Source organism: Cyprinodon tularosa, unplaced genomic scaffold (genome assembly GCF_016077235.1).
Source record: "Cyprinodon tularosa strain WSP-4 unplaced genomic scaffold, ASM1607723v1 ctg118, whole genome shotgun sequence".
Classification (NCBI taxonomy): Eukaryota; Metazoa; Chordata; class Actinopteri; order Cyprinodontiformes; family Cyprinodontidae; genus Cyprinodon; species Cyprinodon tularosa.
The window spans coordinates 153,605-169,430 of record NW_024037981.1 but is presented as its reverse complement, the minus strand read 5'-3'; the positions used below and the strand labels follow the sequence as shown (position 1 = coordinate 169,430).

General features: G+C 37.3%; 1 protein-coding gene across 1 annotated transcript; it reads left to right on the top strand.

Annotated features, from left to right (window-relative positions):
* The first annotated feature begins 2,510 nt into the window (after positions 1-2,510).
* On the top strand, positions 2,511-13,903 carry polr3h (polymerase (RNA) III (DNA directed) polypeptide H). The gene is made up of 6 exons (XM_038309228.1): positions 2,511-2,829; positions 5,009-5,105; positions 5,230-5,316; positions 7,628-7,691; positions 7,796-8,030; positions 13,592-13,903. Exons 1-6 carry the CDS (start codon positions 2,719-2,721, stop codon positions 13,640-13,642), a joined length of 645 nt encoding a protein of 214 aa, XP_038165156.1. The 5' UTR covers positions 2,511-2,718; the 3' UTR covers positions 13,643-13,903.
* Positions 13,904-15,826: the final 1,923 nt, after the last annotated feature.

The following is a 15,826-nucleotide window of genomic DNA, read 5'->3' as shown; positions in this document are numbered from 1 at the left end:
AAGAAAAACTGAGCTCTGTAGGATTGCGCTTTAAATGTTTCAAATGTTCTTTATAAGTTTCCATCTCTAAACCAGCGGAGGTGCGAAGTGACCTCAATATTTTAATCCTATTTTTGTACACTCATGTCTTTGATGTTGGAAAATTTAAAAGTTAATCCCTGGTTTTCTGAGGGTTTGCAAATATCTAATGGTTTAACTATCTTATTTTGATCATGTTTCCCTGTAATGATTAAGTTGGATGTATATTTCTGATTGTGTATTTAAAAAAAATCTACATTAGTACAGGAGATGATTATTTTCATGTATAACTGACATACCACAGAGAAAGCTAACTTTAAAGGAGCATGCTGCATTGTTTGTAAAGGAGCTGACTTCATGCCTAAATGTGTTAACTTTGTACTAAATATTAAAAAAGGGTGGTGATAAAGTTTGATTAATTTGATTAAGATGATATTCTGATTGAATATCTTGTACACTCCACTGCTTAGCTTTTTTAACACTGAAGACTTGATTGGAATAAAAATTGGTTAAATGTTATGAAACTATGATTTACCTGGTTTAAATTTTTACTGTTTCCTATAAAACATTTTCTTTTTTGTTCCATACAACCATGATCACCCCATTTTTCCCATCTAAACATTGAAAAACATTATATCTGTAAAACCAGATGAGGCTTTGCTGCTGTTTTCGTTTCAGATTGCATGTGTAGGATGACTAACCTGTGAACAATATGGTGGCATTATCTTTTTTGTTAAACTCAGATCTCTGTGACCTCATACATGTTATAATTTAATTTTGGTTCCTCTTTCATCATGTTTCTCTTCATAGGATTCTTTTGACTTAATTTTTGTAAAAGTAATTTGCTGTTTTTTAGCGTATAAACTTGCAATATCTTATTTACAAATGGAAACAATAAAGAAAATCTAAAGTCAATGTCTTTTTCTTTTCATTTTTATTTTGTGATAAAGGCACCCATTCCCGACATATACAGGAAATTTAACAGGACAACTATAGACACAATATCTGATGTCATTAAGGTTGAAATATGTGTTTAGCAACTCACCTTTATCAAAAATACTGATAGATTAGATATAGCTCTGTTATTTAATAAGTAATCTTATGAAGAGGTATCTTTATGAGGACTTTCTATAAACCAGCAACATATTCTCTTCAAAACATAGAAATTCCCTCAGATTTCCACCTTAATTTTAGATGTGATTACTCTCTCCTTCTTCCAGGGATATGTACCAAAGGCTTTTAAGGTAGCTGTAATAAAACCTTTACTTAAGAAACAATCTCTTGACCCAGATGGCTTGGTCAATTATAGACCTATATCCAATCTTCCTTATCTAAAATTCTGGAGAAAGTAGTTCCTTAACAAGTATGTGACCACTTACACCATATTGAACTGTTTGAAGAGTTGTAATTTGGTTTTAGAGCTAATCAGCACTGAAAATGATATTCCCATGGCCTCAGATTATAGACTTGTTTCTCTACTTGTCCTGAAAGGTCAACAAGAGAATTCAAGTTAATATCTGCTGTCAGCACAAGCTGACCTAGGATCAGTGCATCCTGCAAGTTCCTGACTTGATGCAAACAGCAGCATGTGCTTTGACAAAAAAATAATGACTAATCTGACTGTATGATCTGATTGAACTGTCTGAAATGTAGCTGAATGAAAGTGTTGTGAATTGGCGCTGTATAAATAAAATGACACCTGCCCTTGAGGACTAAAGTTTGATACCTGCTCCGACTTAAAAGGATTCTTTTGAATGTATTCAACCCAATGTCCTGGAGTTTTTTTAGATAAAGTGTAAAATGTCCGCTTTCCTAAAGCCATGAAATGATATGTACAACTATTGTAAACAGTATTTATCTTACCTTAAAGGGTATGATGGAGTACATGATGTTCTTTTTCTGGGTGGATTATCAAAATACGTGGTCCTTTTAATTGTCAATCATTCTAGCAATATGTTGTAAGACCGTCCTGCCTTTCCACTAACCGGTGGTGTTTCTGACAGTGGAAAAATTGCAAATCTTTTAGAAAGTAAGCTTGTATGAGCGATGCAAACAGCAACTTTTAAACGAAGCATGCATGAGGAGAAATGGGTTCATGCATGCTCTCACACATGTTCAATAGGTGTTCCCTCTCTGAAGCGGGTGCAGGGTTGTGCATGTGCATTTTTTTTTAAAGTGGAAAGGTTGGTTCTTTAAAAAAATTGAGAAAATCCTCCATTATACCTTTAACTTGACTAGGATGATTTCTGGTTTATCATACATTAAAATTAGTGAAGGCTGGTAAGCCACAAAATCTAACATTTTTTAAATCTTTAAATCAATATTTTCGAGTTTTTTTTTCTTTTTTACACAGTATTTGTAATGAAATGTATTAGGAGAGCTTCACTATGTATTGTGGAAAAGGCAGTTAAAAATTGCCCGGACGCTGTAGGAACGGTGTAATTCCACGAGGGGCGGTAGTGAGAGTAGAAGGCTGTCGCACGAACAAGTAAAAGAGAGGCGCACTGTCGCAAAAGCTCACGTTGGTTCAGTGTCATGTTGGACAGGAGTTTCATCGCTGGAAGCCGTTTTAATTTAAAAAAGAAAACAAAAAACTAAAAATGCTGTGAGCTTAAACTGAGCATCCCTCCTCTTGCCCCTCGGCGGTGTTTTGGACCCTGTGAGCGGCGCTGCTCCGCTCCCCGGTGCTTAGTGGTGATCATGTTCATGCTGGTGGAGATGGTGGACACTGTTCGGATCCTGCCGTCTGATTTCGAGAAACAGTTGAACGACGCCGTAGCGGAGGAGCTGAACAAAAAGCTGGCCAACAAGGTGAGGGAGGGCAGGGCAGGTCATCTTCATCGGATGATGCTGAACAAAGATCCAGAAACAGGAGACTTTACGGCAGCCAGGAAAATTTACTGCAGCCATGCGTTTATCAGCCAGATGGCCTCACAAGCTTTACATAGAGCTACAGATGTCTGCTCTTATATTTTGTTTTAAATGTAAAAAAATTAATAAATAAGTACATTTTAAACCAGATTTACTGTCATTAAATTAAACTAAAATGTTTTGGGTTAGATTAAAAATAAATAAATGATATAAATATATATTTATATACACTTTGTGTTGTATAGTGGGGGGTTTGCAGTGTAGTGTTTCTCTGGGATGTGACTGTGGTGGTGATGTATAATGTCCACACACAATTTCATGTCTAAATTTATTTTATTTATTTTTTTCTTTAGTCAGATATGAACTTCACAAACAACCTATTTTGAAATTTTTCTGGTGCTATATAAAACATGTTTTCTTACACCCTAAATGCATCTTAAAAAATAAAATATATATATATATATATATATATATATATATATATATATATATATATACCAAGATTTTTTTATTTTAACCTTTGAAAAGCAAAAAATAAAGTTTCAGTTTCATTTACACCCACTTCATCTGTTTTTCATGCCATAATGCCATAATGTTTATAATGCTATGTAAATCCTGAACTTAAAGCTGAAGTCTGTAAGTTTTTAAAAATCACTTTTTTGTCATATTGGCTAAAACTGTCCCTATGCCCAGACAGCAGTACATGTGATATGTAAGCTGTGAAAAAAACTGCTTCAATTGGTACCGCCTACCAACTGTATTTCAATCTGGAAAGAATAATTTCGGGAGGAGTCAAAACAACCAATCACAGCCAGAGGAGCGTCTGATGGAGTGTCAATCACAGCTCACACACGCTGAATCCCCCCCCCCCTTCTGGTCGCATGCGGTAGCCGTGCAGATGCTGTGAGAGGGGTGGAGCTTGGAGGTGGGGCATGAGTGAAGCAGAGAGGGTGGGGGAGTGGCGTGAAACCGGTTTTTCTTCAAATTTTCAATCGAAGTCTGCTCTCTCCTCAATGTTACAGACTGCAGCTTTAATATACATAAAATTATATTATTAATCATTTTATTTTAATACAAGACAACAAACCATCCTAATTAGATGGATAGAAAAAGGAATTAAATGACAGAAATATATAATATAAAGGATGGATGAGTTAGCCTGACGTAGTCCGACTCAATTCTAGTCAGAATATGAGTCTGATACTGCTCCATAGAGCTGTGATTATGGGGCGTGTTTCGAACGAACCAGGAAAGAAAATGCCTCTGCACTCAATCGGATAGATCTACAACCAATAAGAGCAACGGAGTGCGTGACGTATGTTAAGCGAGGCATAGTTGTTGTCCACAAAAATCAAAGCGTGCAGTTTCACGCCTAGAATAAGAAGATGAGACTTGATCGCGTTTCTCTGTTCCTCTTTTAAAATTAATTTGCTGTCGATATCTTCTAGAACAGACCTAATAGCAGAATCTACTCACCCAAACTCTCCAGCGGCAGCCATTATTGTTGTCACCCAAGCGCGCTTTGGTCACGTGGTTGATTACGTTACTCTTGATCATCTGTCCATCATCGTATAAAGCCCGCCCTGACAATTTGATTGGATCGCCTGACAGTGGGCGATAATACTCGCGCTACTATGGAGCAGAGCCAGACCGAACTTCCCCGAACTCAAACCTTGTGGGCGGGACTAAGTTCGGACTGGCACCCAGGCTATGGATGAGTGCCACTTCCACATAAACTCCTTTTAATTGGTCATAGTTTGTGCCTGTGCTGCATTCACCTGAGCTGGGAAATTACAAAACTTCATGTGATATAATATCGTAGAGCAGATCAGTTAATTTATTTTATTTCTTCTGTGAGAAAAATATCTGGAGCTTGATGTGAATCATTTAAGGCCATAGAGTGGAAATGCCCAGGCAAGGAAAATCCACCAATATAAACCTTAAGTTCATCTTGCAAGTTTACCTGAAGATTTGTTCAATCAAGAAGGTGTTTATCAGCCCCAAAACAAAAGCAAAACATGTTCCAAAGATTCTGTAGCTACTGCAATAAATGTAGCTATCAGAAGTTAGACTGTTTGCACTATATGCTGCCACTTTAAACTAAACTCTCTCAACCCAGGTGGTCTACAATGTGGGTCTCTGCATCTGTTTGTATGACATCACCAAGCTGGAAGACTCGTATATTTTCCCCGGTGATGGCGCCTCGCACACTAAAGGTATGAAGATGAAGGTGCTGGATCATTTAAACACCACCCTGACTGCTGTTATATTCACTTATAAATTAATCTTCCAGATTCCTGATCCTCTTTCATTCTGTTCATTCTGTTCTTTATTTTTTAGTCCACTTCCGGTTTGTCGTCTTCCACCCGTTCCTCGATGAGATCCTCATCGGGAAGATCAAATACTGCAGTCAGGAGGGAGTTCATGGTAATTTCTAACCTCCATCATTCATCATTCTGCTCATACAAACGCATATGTCTTTATAGATATATATAAAGAAACATGGAAGAAGTAAGTATACCCACTGATTCATTAGTAGAAATTATTTGTTTTCTATCTGTTCTGTTTAGTCTCTTAGAGCTGGAAAAACTTCCATCCAAACATTTTTCTCTCTTGCTGTAGTTCAGTGAAATCATGACCCTTTGCTCCTGCGCTGTTCTCTCTGTTCTCTGCAAAGCTTTGGAGGAGAAGGTTTGGACTTTGACTGGACCATTGCAACACCTCATCTGTTGTTTTCTAGCTTCACAGTAATAGATTTTATGATGTGCTCGATTAATTTTGACGTCTATTCTCTGACCCAGAGTTGATTCCGACCTGAACTCTTGATCCACAACTTAGAACCTGTTAAAAACTTTCCAGAGTTTGCACGTTGGTCCTCCAGATCACAAGAAGATTCTAAGTTACGCTTCAGTACTTAAAAAGAAATGGGATTATAGACTTTGCAACGTCGCACCAATCATGGTACTTTTAAAGGGTTTTAAATAAGTTTTGTCCTGTTTGGTATTTGATGAGAAGCAGCTTATTTTTTTCCAAATGGGATCCTGTGGATCATGGCCAAATATTCTCACTCAGACCTCAAATGTCTTGAGAAGATGCATCGTCACAACCTTATTAATGTTCTTCTATAATAGAAAAGGTTTTCTGCTGCACACCTTCCACCCAAACGTGTTTGGTCTTGCTCTTCTCCTCCTGTTAACGTTTCACAAATTTCCTGAGGCTTGTGCCGTTTCAGACCTGACTTGTGGTTTCTTGGTAATTTTCTCCGAGCATCACCAGGTCTGACTTTGGTATAAATTGGGAACATTTTTCTTCTCCCAGTTGGATGTTGAACCTATAATGATTCCTGTAAATTTTCAGTGTTTATTGCTGTTTTCTTTCCTGGTTGGCATTCTGTGCAGCTGTGAGCAGCAAACTATACTTCTGCTTTAGCACAGGTGCTAACAGCTGCTCATGTTAGTTAGTTAAGATCATTAAATGTTTTAGGCCCAACCGGCCCCTAAACACTAAACCTTGAGAAATAACCCTCCATTTGTATTTTGCCGCACTTTAAGTGCCGTCCCAAACCAGGTAGTGGATTCCTAATATGTGAAACGTTCAGCCCTTAAAAATAAGGGCTGGAATCCCGCCGCAGGTCTAAAGGCGGCCTTGTGACGAAGGAAACACTTTCCGCCAAATGTAAATTCCGCTGGTTTGCTGCATCTTCATCACACTAACAGAAAATCACAAGTTAGTATATAAAAAAAAACAAAAAAAAACAAAATGGAATGCCTCTTTGAAAAAGTTTTATTTGACCATATATATTTGTTTTAAGACAGGGGCAAATTTTGAATGTTATGTTAAGCTGCGCCATTAAGCTGTGTTGCCATAGCAACGGCTGCTATCCTTTTCTGTTTAAGGGAAGAAGCCGTCCCATTCTCGTTTATACCCCCCCAACCTTCAATCAAGGCGCCTCCACAGCTGGTAGTGAGACTTCATCGGGAGTGACACTTGATAGTGAAGGGTTAGTGGTTAGGGAACGTTTGGGCCTTAGTGTTCCCTTCAAGAACCCAGTGGAAGCGGCACGCATGTAGCTTGTTTTGCCTACGACTGGATAGTAGAATGAATTTGGCTCTATGGTCTTAACAAAATTGCAACTATTTTAACCAATACTGCAATTTTATTCAATTTTCCTTTGCTCTAACCCCAAGTTTGTTGATGTTTCACCCTAGGCTTTTAGTTTTTGAAATCTTGCCTGTCCAGAGTTTGTTGTTGCAGAATTTTACTGTGTAAAGGTGCTTACTTCTTCTTGCATTGACTGCTCTTCATGCTAGCTGCAACTCTCTCTACCTTTCTGTGCAGAGACAAACCCAGTTAAGATTTTTAGCGCCACCTAGAGGGCTGAAGTGAGAATTTTGGTGTCCTACTTTTGTTAAATGTAGTGTCATTAAAATTGAGAGCCTCTAAGATTTGAAAATTCTGTTTTGTTAAATTGTGATTATATTGTAAATGCAATTATTTGCCCAGCCCTAATTGGCACAAAATCAAGAATCCAATATTTTTTTTTACAAGAACAGCCAAAATGTTTCAGTTTGTCTTTAAAAAACTAATTTCTAAATCAAGCTTTTAAAGTCTATGTTTTTTTAAAGAAATATATAATTGTTCATGTTCATTTATAACCTATAACACATTTATTTCACTGTTTTCATGGTGAATAAAAGGCCTTTGGTAAGTTTTTAATGTGGTTAACCTCTGCTTACAGTTACGATGGATTTCTTCGATGACATTCTGATTCCACCAGAGTCTCTTCAGCAACCTGCCAAATTGTATCCCACCCATAAAAATAACGGGGAGTCATTGTTTAACACGCTTTGCTGTCTGTGTCACTAAAGCAATGGTTTGAGTTGACGTTCCTTAGCTGTAGCCTCAGTGACGAAGCAGAGCAGGTTTGGGTCTGGGAGTACGAGACGGACGAGGGAGCGCACGACCTTTACATGGACCAGGGAGAGGAGATCCGCTTCAAGGTGGCAGACGAGGTGTTTGTGGACACGTCGCCCACGGGGCCGACCGTCGCCACGTCTGATACTCCGGCACAACCTGGACAATCGACTGCCCCGCCTGCAGAAGAGAGTGCAGAGAAAAAAGAGGCTCCGTACACGCTGATTGTAAGGATTATTTAATTCTGTGTAAACTAGCAGATATAATTTACTGAGTTTTCTCTAAAGATCAGATGTTTAGGAACATCCAATAAATTACAAACGTCCCTGACACCAAAATTCTAAAGTTAACCTAATTGTTAAAGTTGAAAGCAAAGCAAACTCTTTTCTTATTTCTTTAACATGTTATCTTTCATCCTAAAAGCTTCCTTAGTTCTAAACTAAGGCTAAAACAAGTAATTAGATTACTCCAATAATCGTCAGGTGATTTAGTGATCAAATAATTGTCATCTGACTAAGAGCAGCAGTTGATCTAAATCTGCACATAATCTAAATGTTTTGCATTTAAACCTTTAACGTTTGGCCATAAATATGCTCTCTGCAAGTAGCGTTTCTTTGCATTGGGTTCTGTTTTACATAGTAAATAAATATACCTCAATGAAAAGGTACAAAGGATATTTTTTAATCGATGAATTGAAAAACTTATTGCTAGATTAATAGAGATGGCTGCAGCACTAATCTGATGGTGCTTTTTATGTCTCATACAAGTTGTTGTCAAAACAGTCGCGCTGTTTAGGGCCTTCATGGTCACTTATGCCACGTGAGGCGATGCTCTATTCCTTTATTTGGTTTGATCTTTATCGTTGTCATCTGACAGTTTCTTTTGGTCACATCTCAAGGCATGAATGGCCTATTAAACTGCCTAGGGAAACCGGTCAGGGCTGCATTTTAGGTTGATTAAAAATGGAGCCCGATTGATCCCGTTAGATGTTTTCCTCGTTTCTTCTCCCACCATCAAAAGTGTCTGAAATCACTTCTTCAAAAAATGTCCCTTTTCCTATAAGTGGTTCTTTTGAAAACGGTGTCCTTGCCTCCTCAGGTAGTTTGCAGTATACCATCTTTTTTTATTGTCATTGCACTGTCACAAGTACAAAGCAACAAAATTAACTTTCTGCATTTAACCCATCCCATTGGGGAAGAGTGGGCTGCCATTGCACTAGATTGTAGTGAGTACTGATGTACACATATGCTGGTGAAGATTCTCAGTCATCCAGGTCATAGTCATTCCAAAAAGAATAAAATGACAAAACAATCCACTGAACTTTGTTTCCAAATTTGAAGACATTTCGCTTCCCATCCAGGAAGCTTTTTCAATTGAAAATTTATGCAAACCTTAAGAATTATGAGCGAATAAAACACATTTTTATCTTTAGGTGACATATTTGGACATTGAATCAGATCAGAGAGTAGAGTCAGTCACTTACATTACATTAGTCACGCTTTTAAAAACCCCCTCGACTAATTAAGATTTAACAACATTAGTCATAAAGGACCCATTAGTGACCCTAAAGACCTATTAGTGACCTCAGCCACCCATTAGGTGTGTGGTCCTAAATTCAATTCATGGGACCTGTGTCTGAACGTCAATATTACTCGACATCACTATTCTGCATCTTGCAATGTAGAAATGGGAAGAAAAGTGACTGCCATTGTGGACGATAATGCAAGAGCAGTTTTTTTTTTTTCATCCTTCTTGAAAAGTTTGCATTGTTGATCCGCTGCCTCCGGTTGCAAAAGAAATGAAAGATTGCTAAATGCATTACAGCACTACCATCCATGTTTACTTCTATTAACACAGAGCACTTATTACGCCATCGCTTGCCACTTGTGATTTCATCGCGTCCTCTGCTGTGAGTGCGGGATACTTAAGTTGTATAAATGCAGTTCACACAGGAAATCACATACAGGTTGCATATATTTGGAAATGTTAGGACCATGCAAAACAATTGGATTTTACCCAAAACAAATCGGAATTGAGCATTAAACCCTGCTTTGTGAACATAGCCTTAATGACCTCAGTGACCCATTAGTAACATGTTACAGTAACTAAGTTACCTTTTGCATAACTAATTATTTGATAAAAATCAATAATGCATTAGTCGTTACTGCGTCTTAGACAGATTTGTTATTCATTACTTACGGAGTATAAAAACAGGACTATAGTTTCCTGGTGTAAGCGCACGTGTCAGCAACGTTTACCTGTAAGCTGATGTGGGGCACAAAACACCTGTGTGCACAACTCAGAGTTGAGACGATTGGTTTTTCTACAGAAAAAGCTCTCGCTGAAGGCTAAATGTTGCGGTGATTTGCTCATCATGTTCGAATACAAAGCCTTTATCCATGTCTGTTAGAAGCTCCGTATATCAGCTTAACTCACTGACAGCTGCTGCCTTTAATCAACACGTTCTTTACTTCCTCACAGCTGTAATGATTTCACTTGCATGGTTTACGTTTTTAACTATGTAAATATAATATCATTGAAACTCTTATCAAACCACATGCATCAAAATAATACAGAGGAGTTTTCAATGTTTTCTGATTTGTGGACGATTTAATTATTTTATTTATTAATTAATAACAACTGAACTCCAAAACTGAACCTCTAGTTCAGGAATCACCAACCTGTTTAAGGTTGAGGGCTGCTGAGTCAATGTAACGGCGGCCAATTATGACCAATGACCCGGAGGGGTCAGCTTTTATTATAACTTAATGTTTAATTAAAATATACCTATTGTTTGTTTTCATTTCTAATTTTCTGTTAGATATTGGCATTTTTAAATATCTACAAAATCCTCTATATGATTAATATGTAGAAATGCTCTAAATGATTAAAAACAAAGAGCAACAGGATAAAACTAAATTTAAAACATAGTCCACTGGTAAGTTTATCTGTTTTCAGAAGGTGCTGAGAGCACCCCATATGGTCCTGAAGGGCCCCTTGGTGCCCGTGACCCCTGCTCTAGTTATATATAAAACTCCATTAACAGGAAAGTTTTCAAAATTCTTCAACACTTTAGATCATAAAAAGTAACTGCATACTTTGGTTTGTAACAAGGTACTAAGTGGATTACTTTTTTGAAGAAGTTACTAGTAACAATAACTACTTACCTTACCCCAGTGGTTCTCAAACTTTTTCTGTCATTCCCCACTTTGGACAAGGGGGAATTTTCAAGCCCCGCCTGTCCCCATCGCCCCAACACAATGCTAATGAAATATGCAACAATCTTAAAATGTTCCAATTTTACTGAAGTAACAAGTAGTATCTAAATACAAACTATCTACATCAAATAACAGCAAGCTAAAAAATAAAGAAAATAAAAATGCAGCTGTGTCAAAATTTGTATCAAGCTCAAAGATAGAAAAAATTAAAGTGCCACTCTGCAATCTGTTAATAAAAGAAAAGAAGTGAAATCCATCTGGCAAGACAGTTCTATTTATCCCTGCATTAGTGGCTGCAATGAGCCTGTTTTGCATTGCACAGTTTCTCAAAACAGGGTTGCAGGCTTGATACTGCCACTCTCAAGTCATGCTCAATGTTCAGCTGAGATCTGTATTTTGTTTTCATTGAAGCAGCAGCTGAAAAGCCCATCTCACAGAGATATGATGTGGCAAAGGGAAGAAGAATGCACACAGCTCTCTGCCCGATGAGTGGATACTCGCTCTCCACTCCTAACCAGAATTCACTATTAGTCTGAGCATTAAACCTGAGCTTCAGGGTGGAGTCAGACGTCATTTCAATAAACTGGTCCTCCTCAGCAGACCTAAAATCAGCAGGTGCTGCAGACAGAATAGGAAAAAATAGACTTACTTTATTTTTCATTGCATAATAAACTAATAAAATATTTCAAATTCAGTTATTTATGATCAACCTGCGCCGTCAATCCCGGCGCATGTGCGCTTTATTTGCAGTCTGGACGCTAAAGTTAAACATGCTGTGTCTCTGCTCTGACTGCAGCGCTGAGAGGGACTCCTGCGATAGCGGGGGAGAACGGGGTTGGGACGGAGGAGGCGCCCCACGGCAGCACCTGCCGCTGGAGGACAAGAAAAGGAACGATACGTGCTTTCACGTAAGAGTCTCCAAAAGTCGCTAGATTTGTCGCTAGTCGCTTTTTTGAAAAAGAGTCGCTGGAGGGGTCTGAAATATAGCGACAAAGTCGCTGAGTTGGCAACACTGGGGCGCGAAAGTTTATTCCGTTACAAATAATATGCCGACGTCACGTCAATAATTATTTTGGCACTTCAGTTCCAGGTGAAATGTTTCTCATATCTAATGTTCTTTTAATTAGACTGCATGTAGGCTAGTAATGATTACTTTGTGGGTTTGATTGGTCTAAAAGGCGGCAACATACAGCTATAAGGACAGTTTGCTCTCACACGTTCTACATTTATAGTCACACACACGCACACACACACACCGGAACTTGGCGCGCCCCACCTGTCACGTCTCAATTCCCCACCAGTGGGTCGCGCCACACACTTTGAGAACCGCGGCCTTACCCTAACTTACCCAACACAGTTAGTGATGTTACTACCCAGAATTCTTCTCAACGTCTTCCTAATATAAGGCCTCTTTTTTTTGTTTTTTCACTTAGATTTATTTAATTTTTTGCATCTTACACAGACGTATACATACATGCCCACATTCAGGCTGCTGCTCTATACGGTTTACTTTAAAAAGAACAAAACTTTGAAAGTATATACAACGAGTTAGGCTTACAAGTAGAGTAAGTCACATGGTTAAACATAAGTAACTTACAAACATAAATGTAGTTAGTAATTAAATAAGCAGAAAAAAAGTCTTACTGCATTAATATGGTCATGGCCAAATACAATTAATTAACAAATATGTATTTTTGAAGCATCAGGCAATAAGTTATTTGTTCTATATAATAGATTTCTGATATAAGGCCTCTTTTAAAGTCCATTTATTAAAGTGGAAATCTAACCAATTTAATATTATTAGATCCGTACCAAATACAGATTGGGTAAGATTTCACAACATTCAGTATAAAAGGCCTTAACCTTTGCTTTAGTTTACGTCAGGTGAATATAGCCAATGTGCTTAGAAACCTAGAAAGAACATAGCATGCAATCGGCCAAAATCTAAAGGAATAAAATATAAGCAAACATGGATCTTTTTGCAAGAGTCTACTCAATCGTTTCAGATGTTATTCTGTCTTTAGCTCAGTTTTATCTCATTGAATCAAAGTTTCCAAAATCACTTGAATTGTTCAATTCCAGCCATCTGCGGCGTTGAGGACAAAACAATGGTCCAAAAACCACTTAATCTCCAGCGTTTTAATTTGGCTAATGGTTGGCATGAAGCAGGGCATACAAATGCTGCTTTAAAAGAAGCAATCAGGCCTCTGGAGATCAAGTTAGCTTCATTGTTATCCTTTCCATTAATTAATTAAATATTAGCCCAGTTAAGTTTCTTTCAGTGCTGGAAATTCAAAGTGCAAATATGAAAAAAATGTATAACTTTTGAATTTACTTTTTTCTATCTGAATCTACGATACAATAAATACCTGATTAGGTTAAGAGAAAACACTTTATTTTTGTTCTGTCTAGTGGTAATTAAGCCCTTTTTTTTGTATTTTTGTCATATTTTTCTCTGTTCCTGATGCTGTGGCTTTAACAGCAGAAATTCCAGCAGCTTTGTTATGTGCAGTGACTCTAACTTTGGCCTGGAACGCGGCGCTCATCCTGACTCTGCGTTTTCGTTCCAGGGGACCATCTGTGAACCCGGACTGGGGCTGCTGTCCTGGTGGAACAGCTAGCACCACAGAGGAGGAACACAGTCAGTGAGCAGATGGAGCTCTGCAGCTGATCTGCAGGGACTGTAAACAGGAATCTGACCATTGGAGCTGCTTTCTGATGCAGATGTTAACCCATTATACTGTCATTGTTTCTATGTTCCTTCTATGCTCCAGTATGTATGTATTTATTAAGAGAACATTTCTATTCATTTGATTTATACAAAATAGGTTAAAAAAAAAGCCACTTCTAGTATATTTTTGTTAAATGTCAGCCACATCTATAGACTCTTATGTTAAATATGTGTGAAAAGGCCTTAAAATCTTTTACTGCAGCAGGATTCCTCTGATCACCGTTTCTCCAGAGTCCTGGCTTTTCTATAATGTGCTTTCCTCTTCAGCTTAGCCTACAGCTTGTCTGTTGGGTTCAACTGAGAGCTGAGATCTAAAATCATTTTCTATGTTAAAAAGCATCTCTGTTGAATTTGTCGTATGAAAAAAAGTTTTGGGAAAAGAACATGGTTTCAGTTAAAGTCCCAGAGGAGTTTGGGGGATCTTTATGTGTTTACATTTGCCATGGCAGGACATAAACAGCTTTCCAACAGCTGGTAGGAACATAATACTATGCTGCAGAAAGGATTATCATCCAGCTTAGAAGCTGGTGTCTAAAATGAACAGCCCTGTTTGTCATATTAAATTAGTACTGCAGGGAAAAAGGAAGTTGTGAGGTAACATTTAGAGATCCTCAAAGAAGTAATGAATAAACTAAAAGAAGTTATTTTATAGGGAATGTTACGGAGACTAATAACTATTGCATTAGTGGTTCCTAAAACAGTCCTAAATTCAGGATTTTATTTCATTTCCAATCTGGATATGGAAAATGTGAATTCTTTATATGGGTAAAAAAGGTTAGTTTGTGAGCTTTGTTTCTTTTTCTATTAGTTGACTGATAAAAAAGTTGATTGCTGGTGTATTTATCCTTACTTGGCCACAAAGAAGAGAGTTTTCGCTCACTTTGTTGATATTTTTGGTTTTATTGTTCCCAACAGATAAAAGCACTGAATAAAAGTTTTTTTCACAGATTTTTGAGACCTTTTACATCTCTGATGTTAAACTAGGCCCAATGTTAACATTCCTTTTTATGAGATTCAATTACAGCTATTTTCAAGGATCTTCTTTTTAATTATGGGTTTTTGGTCCAGAGTTTTGAAATTGATAACAGCCTGATTAGCTGGATAAATGTTATGTACTCAAATGGCCTTAATTTAAGCTAAAAATATTAATTTTGAATTTAAGCATTTCCAAAAAAAAAAAAAATCCTTATTTTTCCATCTACTAAATAGATCTATTTTAATTAAAGATTTGTTATTTTCTAACTTTGTGACGTGTGATTATTCTGCTGCAGTAAAGCCTTATTTCATTCTAGGGTCTTTTACTAGGGGTGCTATTAAATGGTATTTTAAAACGGACTTGAAAACACATGAGGAGATACTTGGTGGACATAAACTCATCTTTGGCTGAACTGTTTTATTGTCCAGATCCAATCACCAGCAAAATGACAAAGATTTAACTGCAAGTCAAGCCAGTAATTTATTCCGGTCCCTTTCTGCTGCAACTTATTTTCCGTTTGTGTTCTTGGAAAGAGGTGGGTCACCAGAGGACGTAGCTTCTCTGTCAGTTTTATAATATTGATAGAAAAATTACAAAATGAAGCATTTTAGAGGAGCTTTTAAGCTCCTGTTTTTCAGGATGAAAATTATACAAAAAAAATCTGCTGTTATTAAGAGAAAACTGCTGAGTTGGGTGCATTGGTTTACATTATTGTGGATTCCAAAGAAAGAAAATGTTTAAATATATGCAAACACCCCCACTAGTATTTATATAAAAGGTCCATAAAATTTGTTTTCAGTTCTCGACAGAGTGCGTAGACTGAAATACAACTGATTGATTTCCTGGCACATTTTTAAACGTAACATTTTTTAGAAATGTTGTATGCTTGCTCTTTGGAGATGTAAATTTTAGATATTTTTAACTATTTCAAACCATATTTAAAGTATGTTCAGGATCATTTTATTGTTAGAATGCCTTGTTCAGTAGGACCCTTTCTTTGACTTCCATCAATATGTTTTAATTAGTATAAATTCAGGAGGGTTTGCCAATTAGATCAAATGAGGGGATTCTTTTAAAGTAAGCTCAAAAATATTTGTG